At 41.1% G+C, this 17336-nt stretch overlaps 1 protein-coding gene across 4 annotated transcripts in view; it reads left to right on the top strand.

Moving 5' to 3' along the window:
* The window catches only part of GLCCI1 (glucocorticoid induced 1), a 49779-nt gene extending 38998 nt beyond the window's left edge, over positions 1 to 10781 (top strand). For 2 of the 4 annotated variants that reach the window (XM_065731223.1, XM_065731222.1), the window contains exons 6-8: positions 989 to 1199; positions 6693 to 6813; positions 7901 to 10781. In XM_065731223.1, the coding sequence (XP_065587295.1) occupies positions 989 to 1199; positions 6693 to 6813; positions 7901 to 8249 (681 nt within the window). In that variant the 3' untranslated portion in view covers positions 8250 to 10781. The remainder of the gene's footprint in view (positions 1 to 988; positions 1200 to 6692; positions 6814 to 7900) is intronic. The other 2 variants (XM_065731226.1, XM_065731227.1) reach the window with 1 other exon arrangement.
* Positions 10782 to 17336: the final 6555 nt, after the last annotated feature.

The raw sequence follows: 17336 nt of genomic DNA, 5'->3' as shown, positions 1-17336 counted from the left end.
AGTAATTGGAAATATTTTCAGGCATTTCCTCTGTTATTTTACTTGAAAAGAGTGATAAATATGTAGCTTTTTATACTTCCACATGTTTCTAGAGGCATATTTAAAAATGCAGATGACTTCCCATACCTTCAATTTTAATTCAGCAGAGATTGAAATGAGGGATTTGGGATATACTTCTTGACTACGTAAGACTACTTTTGAGCATTTGATGTAGCAACTGTGATGTTCTCTTTATAGAGTGTTACTTGGCTTTTAAGTGAAATATGAAATTGTATTAATTGGAAGGCTTATAGGAAGCAAAAGGATTTTTCTAATTTACTAGGTCTTCCTCTTTGTATAATTTGGTGGTTTTCTGCATAGATATTGTTCCCTCCTAAGCAACAAGTTTCACATCCTCTTTATTAGCAAAATCATGCCGTGCTGAATTTTAAGCTCTGGAATTGGCTTACTCTAATTTTGGTGTATATGGAAGAGAAGAAAAGAGGGAACAAAATTAATTCTTCACTTGAAATGAGAAGGAAGAAGGCCTGAAATGTTGCATCTTGAATGTTTAATGATTCCTCATTGAGCTGAATGCAGTCCTCACTGAAGCAAAGCTAAAATAAACATTTATATATCATGAAATTCTTAATTCTCATTTGATTTTTTGTTTTTTAAAGTTATGCTATCCTCATGTTAGAACTGATTTTCCACAGAGAAGGACAAGCAGAGTGCACCAGTGTTCTGCTAGGAGCATATCTATGCCATATGTTGCAGAATAAGGTTCAAGCCAACGTATTGGAAAATCTGCACATTGTCTCAACATTGAGCATAGTTAATGTATGTTGTGCATTTTATATTGCATTATTTTCTTCCACAAAAGTTGTTGTTTCAAAAAATGAACTATTTGCAGTCTTTAACTTTTTAGTTCAGTTATGATTACTACAGATGACACTGCTTTGGAGCTGGATCTTTTCTCAGTAATCTGAATTGCTTGTTTCCCTTGCAGCCTTTGGATATCCCTGATGGTCGAAGGGCCCCACTACCTGCTCACTATCGTAGTAGTAGTACACGAAGCATTGACACTCAGACTCCATCTGTCCAGGAGCGCAGCAGCAGCTGCAGCAGCCATTCACCATGTGTGTCTCCCTTTTGCCCTCCTGAGTCTCAGGATGGGAGTCCTTGCTCAACAGAAGATTTACTCTATGACCGTGACAAAGGTGAGAGTAGAATGGCCAGCCTTTACCTATGGGAGGCATGTGATGTCCTGTTTTACAGTTACCTTCATTTTACTCATTACATCAATTTTTGTTTTTGTTTGAATGTTGAGGAGGGATTGAGGATGTATCTTAAGATTGGTTTTGTTTGTTTACATATCTTTTTCCCTCTTGTTTGTGAAACTTCACAAACATCTTCCATAAATATGTCAGAGGAGCACAGCAAACAGTTTTAACCATTTATGAAGATTCTGATGCAAAGAATTCAGACCGTAACGTGTTTGTTTCAAAAGGGTTTCAAGAAGGTTTGTGTAGACTCTGTATTCATCATGGGTGAGTTACTTGCTGATCAAAACAGTTTTTGGACCGTTTTATAAGTACTCTGCTTCTGAAAAAATATTTGGACCGTTTTATAAGTACTCTGCTTCATTTGAAAATATTTGGTGAGGAATTCATATCTGAGTTTGAACAAATCTAATGGAGAGTAATTATCTGTCTTCATATGTTGCCTAACAAGAAAAATTCTGTATAATTTCTGTGTTTATATGTCAATATTCAGCATTTTGTCTAAGTTTGTAAAAAGTAGTTCAGATTTATGGAGGGAGCAAATTGGAAGCTCAGAAATTCAGAGTTAATCTACAGGCAAGACACACAGTGTGAAAATAGAGGCACCAGCATAAAGTGGTTGATTTTGGACAATTCTTTTTACTAATGAAATGATTCTTGGGTTTCTGGTTGTCTAGACTTGAGCTTTTTATCAATGGAAATATGAGCTTTATTTTGGAGAAATGCATTTGGGAGAGATGTACAAGCTAATAGCAGTATGGTCACAGGAAATGAAAACTAAGATTTTCATTTGGCATAAATTTACTGAGGTTATGAGTTAAGATTTAAGCATTTCCTGTAATTATTTTGTTTAATCATCCTTAAAGTAATCTTAATTCTACGTGATAATCTGAAGGGAATAAGATTGGGGCAGGAGTAATCATACTTTTTCTTTATTTCTGAAAAGTATTACTTTCCCATCTCAGATTTAAAAGCAAGTAGTAGAAAACAAATTCTCCTGCCCGGATCCTACACAGTGAGTGCCTGAAAGTTAACCACAGAAGTCTTACCCCAGTACGATAGGTGATCATGTTCCAAAACCAATCATGGATATTATTTTCCCCCTGCTACTTTCCTTTCTTACAACGTGCAAGTGAGTTGAAATCTGTTGTCAATACTGAATCGCTGAGTAGACATTGTCACAGTAACTGGAGTTGTTTAGTGGTTTTTACTGGCACTGAAATATTGCATCTAACCTTCTCAGTGATTTCCAGGGTCTTTATCTTTTGTCTAGGGTGTTCTGAGCAGCTCACCAGAGTAAAATCCATTGCTGAACTTTGCAATGAGTAGACAGACATGCATTTGTGGTTTCAAGCTGAAGAATGGCTCTAGGTTTGTATCTAAAACCTGTGTTTGTATGTAGGTGATGGTGATAAACAGGAAGCTTTCTGGAGTTACCATAATTATATTTTTAAGTTAGCTTAGGTTTTATGACACCCTGCTTATGGAAAATAAAAGCTTGAACTCCTCACTGCAACTTTGTACTTTAAGGAAAAATAGAAACTAGAAAAACGTGTGGCAGTTTTTCAGGATAAAATAATTTGTTCAGAGGCTGTAAAAGTAGCATCAGTCATTAGGAAGGATGCCTTTCACTCTCAGATCATCATCATAGCTTCAAAATAGTTAAATTATAGCTAAGTGAGTACAAATTGTAAGGAAAATTTTGGGAGAGATTTTATCAACATCTGTTATTGATGTTCACTGCATTATAGAACAAAGTTTTTTCAGGTTCATTTGAAAGGATTCTGTTGTGCTGGAGTATAGCTTCTATGACTTCGCTGCAACACCTGCTAAGCTGGGAAAATATATCTCTACAAATAACCAGAATTGAGACATTTTAAACCAAAAGATTTTTGTTACTTTTCTCAAGCCTGGAGTTTTACTTTTCTCTCTAAAGGAAGAACTTAATTTTCCATTAAATTATGATTATCAGCTTTATCTGCTCCTGAGTGTGTTTCTGAATGGGGATGAAGGTTAGCATTTGACTGAGACACAGGAGCAGTGAGAGGAGCCAGCACTCTGGACAGACAGAACACTGCTTTACATTTCCAAAGCATCTCTTATTTCTTGTGCAAAGCTGTGCTTTGGCCTGAGGCCTTCACAGCTGCTCTTTGGACTGCATCAGCTGTTTGGTTTACATTTCTGCAAGGAGCTGCTAAATCTATTGAATTTTTCAAAAGAAAGTGAAATATAAATTTCAGAAAAGGATCTCATTGCATCTCCAAATAGTGTAGTGATACTGAATAGTATAGACTGGAGCAGAGAGAGAGGAGTGGGACAGTGTATTTTCATGGCACCTGGCTTTATGTGATTTAGTTTTGAAATACCATCAGCCTATTGCAGGCTAAGTGGCTAGCAGTTTCATTAGATCTGTTTTATGATTTCCTTGTCCACGAGGCTAACATCTCCAACATATTTAGTAACTTGACAGAGGTAAAGTTCAAAGGTGTCCTAAGGTATGAGAGGATTATTTTTTCATGTAAAAATAGTGTAACCTGTTTTTCAGAGGGTTTTATTTAAGTACTTTTGTGTAGGGTTGTGCATTGCTGCTGTTGTTAGCGGGCTGTAACAGCAAGCAGTGTGTTCATGAAGATGCTATCTCTTGGTCTGGATCTCATTTTCTAACTTCTGGACGTCTGATTCATAGTTTTTTAAATGAAAATTGTATGAGAAGTCTTTGGGTAGTCTTAAAAAACAAAGGCGTTTTTGAGCTGGAAAATCCTTTTGGATCTATCAAACCAAATCCCAAGGTTCACTGGCCAAGTTATGTCACTGAAAAGAAATTGTTCTTTACAGGCTGTCTTCAGCCTGTCTGTTTTTGCTATAATATATGCAAGCTGAAGTTAGTAGTGTTAAATATTTTTGTTAAAATATAATTGTTTAGTGTGTAATTACAAACTTCAACTTTTTCTAGTTAATAGAATATGTCAGTTTGAAATATTTATGTTGAGAAATTCTGTGTATTAAGGCTCCCTGTTGTCTTCAGTGTGGTTATGGTAACAAAGCTCGCTTTAAAGATTACAGCTGTTAATCTTCAATCCTAATGGTAACAAAATGTGATTAGTTTGTCGAAATATGCCAGGGCACACCCTACTGGTGGGAGTCTGGAAGGTGCAGATGCCAGATGGTGGATTGAAACCTCTGAGAAAGCATTTAAAAATGAAAAAGTAAATAGCATCGCTTGAGAATATCCCTTAGTGACAGTGAAGTTGAGTAATGATGTTACGGTTTATCACCTATGACATTGTAGGATACATGGCTGGAGACTGGCTTAAGCTGCACGCTTCCTCTTGCCACTGCAGCTGGTGGTCTCCTATACCTGTTACACTGCTGCTGTAAGGGAAGAACTAACAGTAAGCTTGTGTGTGTCAGCTTCCTGTATTTTTCACATATTAGTTTGTTGTGTGTTTGGTCAAAATGAAAAGCTAATGATTCAGTAAGCTTTAAAAGCTCAAGGAGGCAAGGGAGAAACAGATTGGTTAAATTATAATTTTTTTTACGTGTTTAACAGCTGTCCTGTGTAGAAAGTTTCAGTCAAACGGGGCTAAATAAACCAAAATTTATTGAAAACTGCATTGGCTAGACAACACTCTGAATCTTCCAAGTGCTGACTTAACTTTGAATTCAGTTTGATTCTTTCATTGGATGTACTTGCACAGTTTTCCAGTATTTGCTAGAATGAACAGTAGCTTATTTTATATCCCAGAGTTTTTAAATAGAAACTTGGATCTTCAATTTTAAATATTAGAATGGGGAAACAAACTGTCTGGGTTCTGTTAATGATTTCTGTATTCAGAAAGTTTGGAAAGATTCCAGCAGTGGAAAGATTCCAAGAGACCATCGTGTGCTCAGCTTGACAAATGTCTGCGTTGTCTCTAGACTTTTTCTGTCTTCATACAGTTAACATCAAAAATTCTGTAAACAGAGTTGTGTTAACTATACAGCAGGAAAGAGTAGAATAATCACTACGCTGCTGAGGTCAACTTTGACCATTTTCTTGTACCTTTCACAGTAAAAAAGGGATATGTGACATTAGAGCTTATTTGTCTCCTGTAAAGGCAGTGCTGATGATGTTTCAGAATCTAATGATTAGCTCCTGTATTTGAGTCATGCCTATACAGATTTTTATGTAGTCACTGCTGGTAAATTCTTAAAGAAAACATTATATGTTTCAGGGAATCTAGATTGTAATGCTTGAGGCTTTGGTTGGTTTTCCAGTGTTGCTGAAAAGGCACACTTGAGCAGCATCAGAATAAACAAAGGTATCGGAGGTAAAATGAATAAGGTAACCCAAAAGGGTGGAAACTTGAAAGGAGCTGAAGTAGGAGCTATAATTTCTCTTCATTGCTTTTGCTTGTATGTTGGTGAGTCCTTAACCTTGCCATTTCATTTTTTTTTAAATTGTAAGCCCAAGCATAGAATAGGGAGCCACTTGGGTTAGCCTCTTGCTCTTTGAAAAAGTAGAGGCCGCTGCAGAAGGGTCATTTTCTGCGAGCAATTACTTTTGTACCTACCTTATTCTCTTAACTCGTTCAATGTTAACATTGCCTGGATGAAGGAAAAGGTGGTTCACTTTCTGTTGGAAGTTAACCCTTTCGTAGTCTTAGCTTTCAAAACTTTTGTTCTGCTGACTTCACTAGAGTTGAGTCTTCTTAGATTTGCCAGCAAAGGTGAAAGTCTGCCTGCTGTGAAGTCTGTCCTGTGTCCTAGATGTGTGTGTCTTTAGTGTGTCTAGTAATCCTCTGTAGAACACATAGACAACTGGAGTCATAAAGAATAGCTAGATTGTGCAGTTAGTGAGGATGAGAGGGTGGAATTGTGAGGTTTTACTTTGGATACTAAGAGAACTAAATTGTAATGTAAATCAGGTGGGGCATTGTAATGATGAAATACCAGGAAGTGTATGAAGAATGTACTTTGTTTCTTTGCAAATTCTGAGCTATTAGTGAAACGAATGCAGTCAGCATACCTGCAAAGAATTGTTTTAAAATAAGATGCTGTATGCACACTAAATGTGTTTATACAGTGAGAAGTTGTTATCATTACCTCTCATAACTCTCCTGCATGTACAAAGCATATTACTGTGTTCATTTGTATTTTTGAATGGCTAATTTGGTTCCAGGATCACAGCTCTTTGTGCCAGTTTCGGTGCTCTGGATAAAAACGTCCTCCTGTTACATATTGCTATGTGATTACTGCTGCACTGAAGCTTTTATTCAGAAGAAATGTGCTATACAAGGGCGTTAGAAATTGCCTGCGATAAGGGAACCGTTGTGGTAGAAGCAAACCAGCGTAGTGGCTGAACTGTGAAAAAGGCATCTTGTTTGGAAGTCAAACTTAATTAAAAAAACACTCTCAATCTCTAGTAATATAACTGCTTTAAATTTTCAGACAGTGGGAGTAGCTCACCGTTGCCCAAGTATGCCTCATCTCCCAAACCAAACAACAGCTACATGTTCAAACGAGAGCCCCCAGAGGGATGTGAGCGAGTGAAGGTCTTTGAGGAAATGTCGTAAGTAATGCCTTTTATATCAGCTGGTATCTGCAAAGCAGTAAACCTGTTTACTGAGCCTATTCAACTGCAGATGAATAAACTATTCCAGCTGATGAGTTTTTCAGGAGCAAACTATTCTTAGTTTGTACAGAAGAGAAGTTGAAGTGTTCATGTTGGTTTGAAGAGGAAATGGAGTCTTTTATGCTTGAACTCTTTTTGTGCATATATAAAAGGCAACAAAAATCCAAGCGGAAAAGATAAGGTACATTTAATTTCCTAAGCATTTATAAACTTCGCTTCATATGCTTGTATTAACTTTTCTAAATGTTCCTGGTTTGACACAAAAACTCTCCTTGTTGGAATTCTCTATCAGTTTCGAGCATAGGTTACATTTGTATAACCTATGGTTACGTTTACGTTTAAAACATTTGGAACAAAATCAAATCTATGTAAAGTGTTTGTAGATGGCAGTGTACTTAACGACATAGACTTTGCTCAATGGTTTTGCTGTTGAGCAGGAAGTCAGAAATAAGACTCTTGGACATCGTGTCTTTTTCCGTAGACTCAGCAGTATTAGAACACACGCTGTCGAGCTTGCACACTTAACTCCCGTGGTTGAAAGAATGAAGGAGGGGATGGTTCTTGCTCTAATAGCATTCCTTGCCCAATGGATGGTGAAGGAGCAATGCTGGGTTGTGGAGGAAGCCTCCAAGCAGGTTACAGAATATGGGAAAGGAGAGGTCTATTTCACAGAGTTTCTCAAAGATTTAATGTGACTACACGTGTTGTTGCTGCCGTGCTATTGTTAAAGAAGAATTTGTGTCATTCTAAATTACCATGGCATTTTTTCACGTGCATATGTATGGTGGATTTTTCTCGCTGGGAAGGTGCATGTTTATCCACTAACAACCAAGTCATTTTTGTGATGGCACTGTTTTTAACGCTGTGGATCAGTTAGCTGACTACCAATATGGAAGATGTTTGCCCCTCCGTCCAATTAATCCCATTCCTTGTCATTCACATGTTAGCAACCCGTAGAGCCACCAAGTTCACAGCACGTAAGCATCTCAGTTGGCTGGGTATATAATCTGTTTTCTTGTTATAGGTCTCGTCAGCCTGTCTCAGCCCCTCTCTTTTCATGTCCTGACAAAAACAAGGTTAATTTCATCCCAACCGGATCAGCTTTCTGTCCTGTAAAACTTCTGGGCCCCCTACTGCCCGCTTCAGACCTGACCCTGAAGAACTCTCCAAACTCCGGCCAAAGCACAGCTTTGAGCAGCCTGACTGTTGAGCAGCTTTCGTCTCGGGTCTCTTTCTCATCTCTGTCGGATGACACCAGCACAATGGACTCTACAGAGGTCTCGGTACAGCAACCATCCCAGCAGCAGCAGCCTCTTCTGCAAGAAATTCAGACGGAAGAGCATTCCTCTCCTCAGAGCTACGCGCTAATCTAGACCAAGGTGTGGAGCAGGCCTCTGCCCCAAAGCAAGGATCGAGGAGGTAACAGTTGAGATGCATCTGCAATGAGGTGGCAGCCCTTTCAGAACAAAATGGAGTACTTAGCAGCATTCTGAAAAATATCTCAACGCTGTTCTTGGCAGGGACGGAATCCATAGTCAGCATCTTCTGTGAGAAAGCAGCAATGCCTGCAGAATCCATATATCGTTAAACGTTTTAAGTGGAGACTATGCATTTCATAGTATGTTTGACCAGATTAGTACTGTGTCCTGTGTTCTGTTTCAAATTCTACAGTATAAATAAGCTCTCTATATATATATAAAAAAAAAAGAGAAAAAAAAAGTTGCCTGTCTGAATAGAAAATGTCTTGCTGTGTTGTGTCCTATGGAAAATACTGTACTTCAGGATTATGTTTACAATTGATCCAGGTGTTTATGTTTCTAACTTCTGTAATACACACAATGCAAAAAAGAAAAAAAAGAAAAAAAGTAAAAAGAAAAAAAAAAATGGCCACAACAGTTGCACAGTGCCCACCCTATGGCCTAGCTTCAGGTACTTCTCTCGAAGTGTAAACTCAGGTAACTTGGAATGTATATCATATTGGGATATTAAATATTTTACAGCTACAAAGCTAAAGAGGGAACATCACTCTTTTGCCTTTCCTTATTTTATGCATTAATATTTCCTCATTACATTCCACTTTCTTGGAATAAGTGCATTCAGCTCCAGGTGAACGGTGACCCTGGACGTGGGTGAACGTGAGGAGAACCAGCAAATTGTGATGTAGATCACTTCGTCACGTGCTTACGAGTAAAAACAACTGTTGCATTTACTGTCATTTCAATATATGTAAAATGTGGCATTTAAAGGTTTCAGGTGTTGCTCGGTTAATGACTGTTAAACTGTTGCAAATAAAGTGTTCAGTACTAGGCTGTACATGAGAAACATTCCATGTTGTGTGTGAGAGGATTTTGAAAGGCAAGAATGTTTTTGTTCAAGGACAGAAATTCTTTCAGGTTTTCACGGCGCGGTGACGGGGATTTCCTCTCATGTTTTTGTTGGCAGTTAAGGATGTGAAATGCTACTGTTACCGTCTAAAAGTCAAATTAATGTTTAGTTTCTCTTTTGGAAATGTTCATTCATTTGCTGGTTGGAAATAGGCTTTCAGATTTTGTCGAGCAGTGTTAGATGAGCAGCATTTTATTTACGTAGTGAGTAATTGTGTTTGGATCGAAGTCTGCAAATAGCAAGTGGGTGTTTGAAGAGGGATGGGGAAAAGGGTAGTTTTTAAGTTCATGTTACTTAATCAAAGCTTCTCCCGTAACTTCCTGCTTACTTTAAGCTGTATGTGTAAAAGTGTGTTCTCCCCCCCTCCTTAAGTATGAATTATAATAATAATAAAAGTGATAATCCTGGTTTTGCAGGCCGGCCGCTTTCTCAAAATAGTACACGGCAAGGAGGGGTTAGTGGTGCTCTTCTGGTGTACCAGAACAAGAAGAGCAGTGCTTTGACAGATCATTTCCTGCAATACAAAGAGGACCCCAAAGGCAAAATAAACTTGATGTTCTTGCTCCGTTGCTTTCAGCTCAGTGGAATTACATTTATGCTGTCTACTCCTGAGAGAATAAAGCTCACCTTTTCCAGGAATGGAAGAGATTAGTAGCCTGCAGCTACTGAGCATTTAAATTTGCTCCGTTATTATTATTTTTTTTCCTCTTTCCTCTTTTGGAGATGAGAATGGAGGGGGGGGGGGGAAGAGTGAACAACCAATAACTGCTCACTAAATACGTGCTCCCTTTGGAGATAAAGCATGGTTTCTTTTTATTACCGAGGTTTTTTAATACTGTCTTACAAGGTGGAATTTGCAGCCTATAAAACAGTAACTGCTTTTTGGCTCCCCTGCAGAAAACATGGAGAGAGGGGTCTGTCTCTAACCATTTTCACGTGAAAAACCTGCTCGAAACACAACAGCCATCTTTAACCCTACTAATCTCAGGCCTAGGTGAAAACACTATATATTTTATAGATTGAAGATAAAGGGGAAGAAAATACTCACAGTGTAAGTATCAGCTCCTTTTGATATTTTTTCCTTCTAGATTAACATTGCAGTACGATGACCTTTTTATGCTCTGGTTATGCCCAGATAAGAAACTGTAGTCTCAGTTGTTGGTGTTAGATTACCAGGGGATACGATGAGTTGTTTTTAGATCAGCGGTGAACTCTGTACAATAATTGCAATGCCATTTTGTGTACTTTTTATTTCTTTTTTTTTTCCATGAGAAACTAAATATTAATTGAATTGCACATTTGTTCTTAGCAGATCTGAAGGTTTTGAACCAAATGCGTTAAAGCTGATGCTTTGCCATGTAAATTTCCCAGCAGTTGTTTATCTCTATTGTATTCTACATCCAGCTGTAGAAATTTGTCAAATATTGTTTAAAGTTTTGTACATAGTTGTACTGTTATTTCTAGCCACTGTGCTGAACAGTATTCAAGTTATCACACAAATATTGCTTTACACAAGGAAATGTGTGGCTTTTGTTTTGTATTTTTTTTTTGGTATAGAAGTTTGTGTCTTATTTAAATAAAAATTATAGTTAAAAAAAAAGAAAAAGAAAAGGAGGTGGTGAGGACGCACAAAAGCGGCGCTCTGTTTATTTGTTTGGGAAAACTGTGACCCCGTGGAATGAGATTAAAGCTTTATATCATCCCAGGTGCACATCTAGAATCATGCCAACCACATCTCTTTGGGATTAGTACGCGACGTCATCTTACCCGCGGGATGTTACGTAACGCTGTTCTGGGGAGGAAAAATATCTAGGAAATGGTCGAATACATGAAGGGGAGAGCATGTTATTATGGCATGTAACGAGCTTTTTATCTCTTCAGAGATTCAAGAAAATATCAGCTAAGCACTGCTGGAAACTCAGTATCCACTGGCGTGTTTGTGGTATGGCTAATTTCAAGCTATCTGTCGAGAACCATGAAAGCCATGAGATGTTTCACTATGTGAAACTGAATGAAAACCCAAAAGGATGTGGTGTTCAAATCTACTGACAGTCTTGGTTTCGTGTTGTTTTGTATGAGTCAAGTGGTTGTCATTTGACTTGCAAAATAATTCTTTCCAGATGGGGGGGGGAGGGGGGAAGGAGAAAGAATAATATTTAAATACATGTAAATCCTCTGCAGTCAATGTTTACTGAGAAGCACTATGGCAATAACCCATAAGAATGGTTCAGTGCTTATTGCCATGAAGAAGAAATCTAGGTTTTTCACATCCCAGAGATTTTGTGTTAAAATTGTTAGCTTGAAACTTAGGCGCTGGAAGTCTGGAGCTGCAGAGGCTGCAGTGTCCTGCCCTGCTGTGGGAATGGTTGGTGCACATCAGTCAGAAACTGCTTGGTTTCTGTTGTTTCACCCTAAGCTCATATAGCTGACTAGAAAAAGCTCTGGCCAGTGGCTTCAGCTTATCCTGCTGGGAAGAAGGCATTCTCTCCTCAAGAACTGCTTTGACAAAAGCACACAGCTTACCCCGGAGTGATGTGGTATGACTTGAACCACGGGTAACTTCTTCACCACCCCAATGACTGCAGTTCCTCAGCTCTGTAACTTCTAGTTGTGGTAACGTTCAGCTTTGTAACTAAACCGTGCACGTCGTCCTCGAAGCCGTGATGACAAGCAGCCTGAGAAGTGCTGGGAATAGAGTGCTAACAAAGTAATTTTGTCTCATGTCCGTGTCCATTTTCCTTGACGTCAATGTTACAGTTCCAGATAGGTTGTGGCTCTGAGAGTGGACCATTTGGAGGCTGCGGAGGAGCGTCAGGGCTCTGTGTGCCGGGCGAGGGCAGCAGATAGTGACCTGCTTGTTTTAGGAAGCAGGCTGCTGTCAGTGGAATGATTTATGGCTTCCTGACAAATGAGCTCTTGGGGGAGGGCCAGGCAGCGGCCCACGAGAGCCTCAATATCTTCACAGTATTCAACCATGGGCCTGAGGTGGTATAAAATAAACATAAGGAATGGAATGAATTAAGAGATGTTGGCTAACACTGCAGTTGCGAAGACCGCAGAGAGTTTGCAGATGAGCTCCTGGCATCACTGTGGTAGTGGGGAGGTCTATGGATCGGTTACTTGAGGTAAAATCCAACAACCTGAAGACGACAGGCAGCTTGGAGAAGTGTAAATCAGTGGCTGCTGTAAAACAGCCTGGCTTACTTTGCAAAACACAGCACTGCAATCAGAAATCTGAAGCTACGCAATTGGGAGGAAATAAGCGTAGTTGTGGCCATGTGCTTCCAGAACCTAAACACAAGGAAAAAGAGATTGAAGCTGGGAAAGTATGTTCATTAATGGGCTGCACACGTACAGCCCTTCCTAATTCCTAAAAGGAAGCCGTGCCATCAAAGATCATCATGCGGTTGAAATACGTATATCTTCTCTCTGTTTGCATTAGTGTAACCACTCCAGGAAAAGAGGTTCGAGAGACCATAAAAGGTTGGAAGAGGTTCAGGGAAGGAGTGAGGAACTGGAAAAAAAACAGCAAACGTTTTGGTTTTAACTTGACAGACGAAGAGTGGTTTAACTCCAGCTGGTAAATACCTGCTAAATGATTAGTAATGAGCTACTTCAGTTCAACAGATGTGGGTTACTACCACAGACAGAAAATGAAGCGGGGTAAATTCACAGAGGTAGGTTTTGTAGCAGTTGGGTACGGGGCCGGGGCGGTGTGCTTAATGGGATGGGATCACCAAGAATGTGCTCAAAGAAAAACGACTTCTATAAAGTTAAAATGTCACTACTGTGTTGGTCACAGGAGGCAAACACAAAGGCTGCGTTGGGCTTGCAGCCGGCTTGGAAGCAGTATTTCTTAACTACCACAAGTGTTCTTATCTCACTGGAAAATCGGCATCCTGAGATATTTTTAAATGAGGGAATTATCGCTTTTTAAAAACTATCTGGAATATTACTTGAGGATAATTTCGGGCTCCTGAAGGTTTTTGATTTGCATGACAATGGAGTGAAGCCTCCGGTGCTGTGGGGGTGGTTGATTACCTTTAGAACTGTTTTCATTTCTGTCGCCTCCTCCGTAGCGCTGTAATTTTGGGCAGATGGCACGAAACCGGTGAGTGGGCGACGCCTTTTCAGAGTGCAGTGGGTCACAAAAATAACACATCTCTCATTTAGGGCAGATAGGAAAATGCTGATCGTGAAGGTGGAACGTTTCCACAGTAAAGACCTCCACTGTAAGTGTGTGAATGTGCAAATTAAATTGATAATCAACAACAATAAGGAGTAGCCATCGGATCAAGCTGGTTAGAGACCTTACTCCCTTTCTAAGACCTTGTTATTTTATCTCAGGTTGTAACAAGTTCTGATGTTAAATGGGCTGCTTTGAGCTGTAGCCTGGAAGCTCAGCAGCAGAAGAGCTGACAACCTGGAAGGTTCGTCATCGTTGATTCCCTTCCAGCCATCAAAAACCACAACCAGGGATTATTTTTCTACAGATATAGTTGTTAGTACGAGTATGCTTTATTAACAAGTGCTGCTCGTGGTTTTTGTTCTGTTGTAGATGCGTAGTGAACTGTGCAGTTAAAGCTTGCAGTGATGTGTACAGCTGTTGGCTGGGAAGCAGAGTTTGCTCAGGGATGCTGTGGTATTTTGGTGGAAGAAGGTTCTTTCTCCAAGAAGGAGAAAGCCGAGAGAAGTAGATCCCTCGTTAAGTGGGCTGCCGAGATGATGGGCGATGCAATTACTCCTTTCCATTTTTGTCTGGATAAGAATTTCTTGCCCTGCTGTGCCTCTGTGATGCAGAATTTTCTTGGGGAGGAACATCTCCCTTTCCATACAGTTGGTGGGATGCTGGGCTCGTTGCATAGGGTAGGAAGGATTCACTATTGTGATAAATGAGTAACGGGTGTTGCCTTTGGAAATGAAGCCTTGTGTTTAGGAGGCAGAGAAACGAATGCCTGACTGTTTTTGTGATTCCTTTGGATTAGCTGTAAGTCACTGCATCTCCTGAGAAAGCTCTGAAAAAGATTTAGCGTTTCAGAGTGCATGCTTACCTCATTCAGATGGTGTCCAGTTGGGTTTGGAGTCTCTCCAGGGATGCAGACTCCATCCCTCCAGACAACGCACTGTGGTTTGTCCACACTCACAGTAAGGAATGAATTTTTTATGTTTAAATGGTATTCCCTGCATTTCAGTTTGTGCCCGTTGCCTCTTCTGCTGTTAACGGGCACCGCTGAGAAAAGTCTGGCTCCGTGTTTTTGGTGTCCCCCTCTCCCCCTCCCTTCAGAAATTTATCCACATGGGTAAGATCCCACTGAACCTTCTATTCTCTGGACTGAACAGGGTCACTTGCTGCTGCTGCTTCCACCATCTGTGCACCTCCATTTTCTGTTCCAGTTCTGCCAGGGCCGCCTTGCTCAGCCACGTATGCCTCCTGCCATCCCATCATGCCTTGATTTCCTGCTTGTTGGGCTGCACTATTAGCGAGCTGAGAGATGGTCCTTCAGAAACAGCGTGCAATCCTGGACTCTTCCAGGGCTGTAGTGAAGGAGATTCTCCCAAGCGGGTGCCTGAAGAGGGCTTCTCCACCTCATGGCTTCTCCACTTCTTGCCCCAACCTCCACATTTTCAATCAGTTCTTCCTCATGTGTAGGTATGAGGCCCTGCAGAGTGTCAGCTCCTCAGCTGACTGCATCACAAAGTTATCAGTGCCCTCCAGGATTGATTGTGCCCTGCTGGGTTGTCCCTGCAGCAGATCTCAGGGTGACTCGAATCCCCACTGAGCACGTGAGGCTTCTTCCAGTCATCCTGGGTTACGTGTCCCCTGTGGAAAGGAACTTGCTTCGTTTTGGCAGTGCTCCCTGCGCAAAAGAACATGTTCTGTCTGGCTGTACTGCACAATAGGAGGACTTATTTTCGGGCCATAAAAGCACTATCCTGTATCTTAAAAATCCTTTTTCTTTTTTTTTCACTTGGATAACAACTATCAAACAGAACAACACAATGTACATCAACTTCAATTAAGCCCTCTATATTAATCTGTACGCTCATAGGGAGCGGAGCAGGAACCCAAAGCACTTTCAGTCAAGCTGAAAGTTCATTAAAAGCACCCCCAGGACAGGCAGCTCAATCTGCTCCTGAAAGCTCAGGTAGAAAAACGACCCGTTGTGTATTTCTTGTGTTTTCTGATTGCATTTAATGTTTGCTAACAGTGTGGGCTGTTAACGTGGAGGGGAGCGGGGGAAAGAGGTGGATTTGAGGCAGGCAGTGCAGCCTTTCTTCCTGAATGTCTGTTTGCTTTTTAATCCTGTTTCCCTTTTACTTTGTTCTGGCAAAGCTCCTGCTGCTTCGAGGTTCCTCCAGCCTTCAAAGTGCAGCAGTAACACTGGCAGGAGGCGAAGGTCAGCAAAGCCAGGGTACCCGGATCAGAAACCTTCTCTCAGAAACGAAAGCAAAAGCCGTGAAGGTGCGCAGCGTGGCAGTGAGAAGGGAGGGGCGGAGATGTTCACTTAAGGTTTTTCTTGATCATTGTTTCCCTGTGTGAAGAGCAGTAATTCTAAAAATGGAACGGGACTAAACCCTGCCAGGTTTAGAAAGGTGAGGGTACCTCTGTCAGACGTGGGTATTCTTGAAGCTCGAGTACTCGAGTGCAGGCTGCCTCAGCAGCTCTAACACCAACCAGTTATTTCACCGGCCAATTAATTTAATTTCTGTATTTCGCATGTCAAGGATTTGTTATGAGGGTTGCACTTGGAATAGCAGTAAGGTGGTTGTTTTTCTTATTCATTTGCCGGATCCTGCTGCGTTCAGTGCGCTTGTTTCCCGCCGCCAGCTGTTATCTTCTGACATAGGTGGAGACAGAGGGGATGATTTCATTGTGGAGCGCATTATTCCCAGCCTGTTCACGAAGCATATGGCTTCCAGCACCTGTCCTTGGGCTGTTCCTACTCCGTGAATAGCTGAGGAAGTACAAAACAAAAGCAGCACCCTACAGAGCAGCTCTTTGGGGACTTGTTTAAAAAGAAGGGAGGCTGAGCTCAGCTACTGTACCTTATGGCTGAGGTAGGCCTGCAGCCATTTCTTAACCCCTGACTGATTTGTGTGGGGCGTTTGTTACCCCATAAAGATTTCAGTGCAAGCAAAGTAAACGCCTGTCAGGAGGAATGAGCCAGATCTTCACTTCTGGGAGCTGTATGTGGCTCTGTGGAAGTGGCAGCCTCCTTACATCGTGGTGGGCTCCTACGCAGGCAAATACTTTGTTTTACTGAGCAGGAAAATTGGATTGGTTTATAATTAGCGAATAAGGGGAAATGTCAGCGTAATGCTTAGAAGAACACTGTTAATAAAACACCCAGGTGGAGCAGTGGCTGGGCACAGCTAGGCTGCCGTGGCCCTGGAGGGCTGATGGTTACCAGAGGCAAAACATGCTGCCCTTGTCTGCTGCAGGCAGCTGTACGCCTCAGTTGCCCTGAAAGTACCTGGGTCATACCTGGTGTGTTAATGTTGCTGCACTCACAGGGCCAATAATTAAACTCAGCCAGGTAGCAGAAAAGAAGAAAACCTGTTACATGAGGATCCTTTGCTCTAGGGCTGAGGCACAGATTTTATGACACTGTGACCTGTGCTGGTACTGTTGGGGCACCTGTGTACACCCCTGGCTCCATGCCTGTGGTTTTGGGCTCGTACATTCTCCAGCATCATCGCAGAATTGAAGTTTGGGTTGGAAGAGACTTTCAGGAACACAGTTCCAACCTGCCCACCAGATCAGGCTCCCCAGGGCTCCATCTCAACCTGGCTTTGAATGCCTCCAGGGATGGGACACCCAGAACTGCTCTGTGCAGCGTGACAGGGGCTTACCACTCTCAGTAAAGAATTTCTTCTTTATATCTAATCTAAACGTACCCTCTTTCAGTTTAAAACCATTACTCCCATCTCCTATCACTACGCTCCTATTTTTCCTGTTGCCTCCTTTCAGGTACTGCAAGGCTGCAATGAGGTCTCTCCTTGGAGCATTCTCTTCTCCTGGCTGAACAAGCCCAGCTCCCTCAGCCTTTCTTCATAGGAGAGGTGCTCCAGCC

Source organism: Cyrtonyx montezumae, unplaced genomic scaffold, assembly GCF_038088225.1.
Source record: "Cyrtonyx montezumae isolate F1298 unplaced genomic scaffold, pur_monq_1.0 scaffold_14, whole genome shotgun sequence".
NCBI lineage: Eukaryota > Metazoa > Chordata > Aves > Galliformes > Odontophoridae > Cyrtonyx > Cyrtonyx montezumae.
Note: the sequence above shows the minus strand (reverse complement) of the source record. Positions and strands in the feature narration are given on the sequence as shown.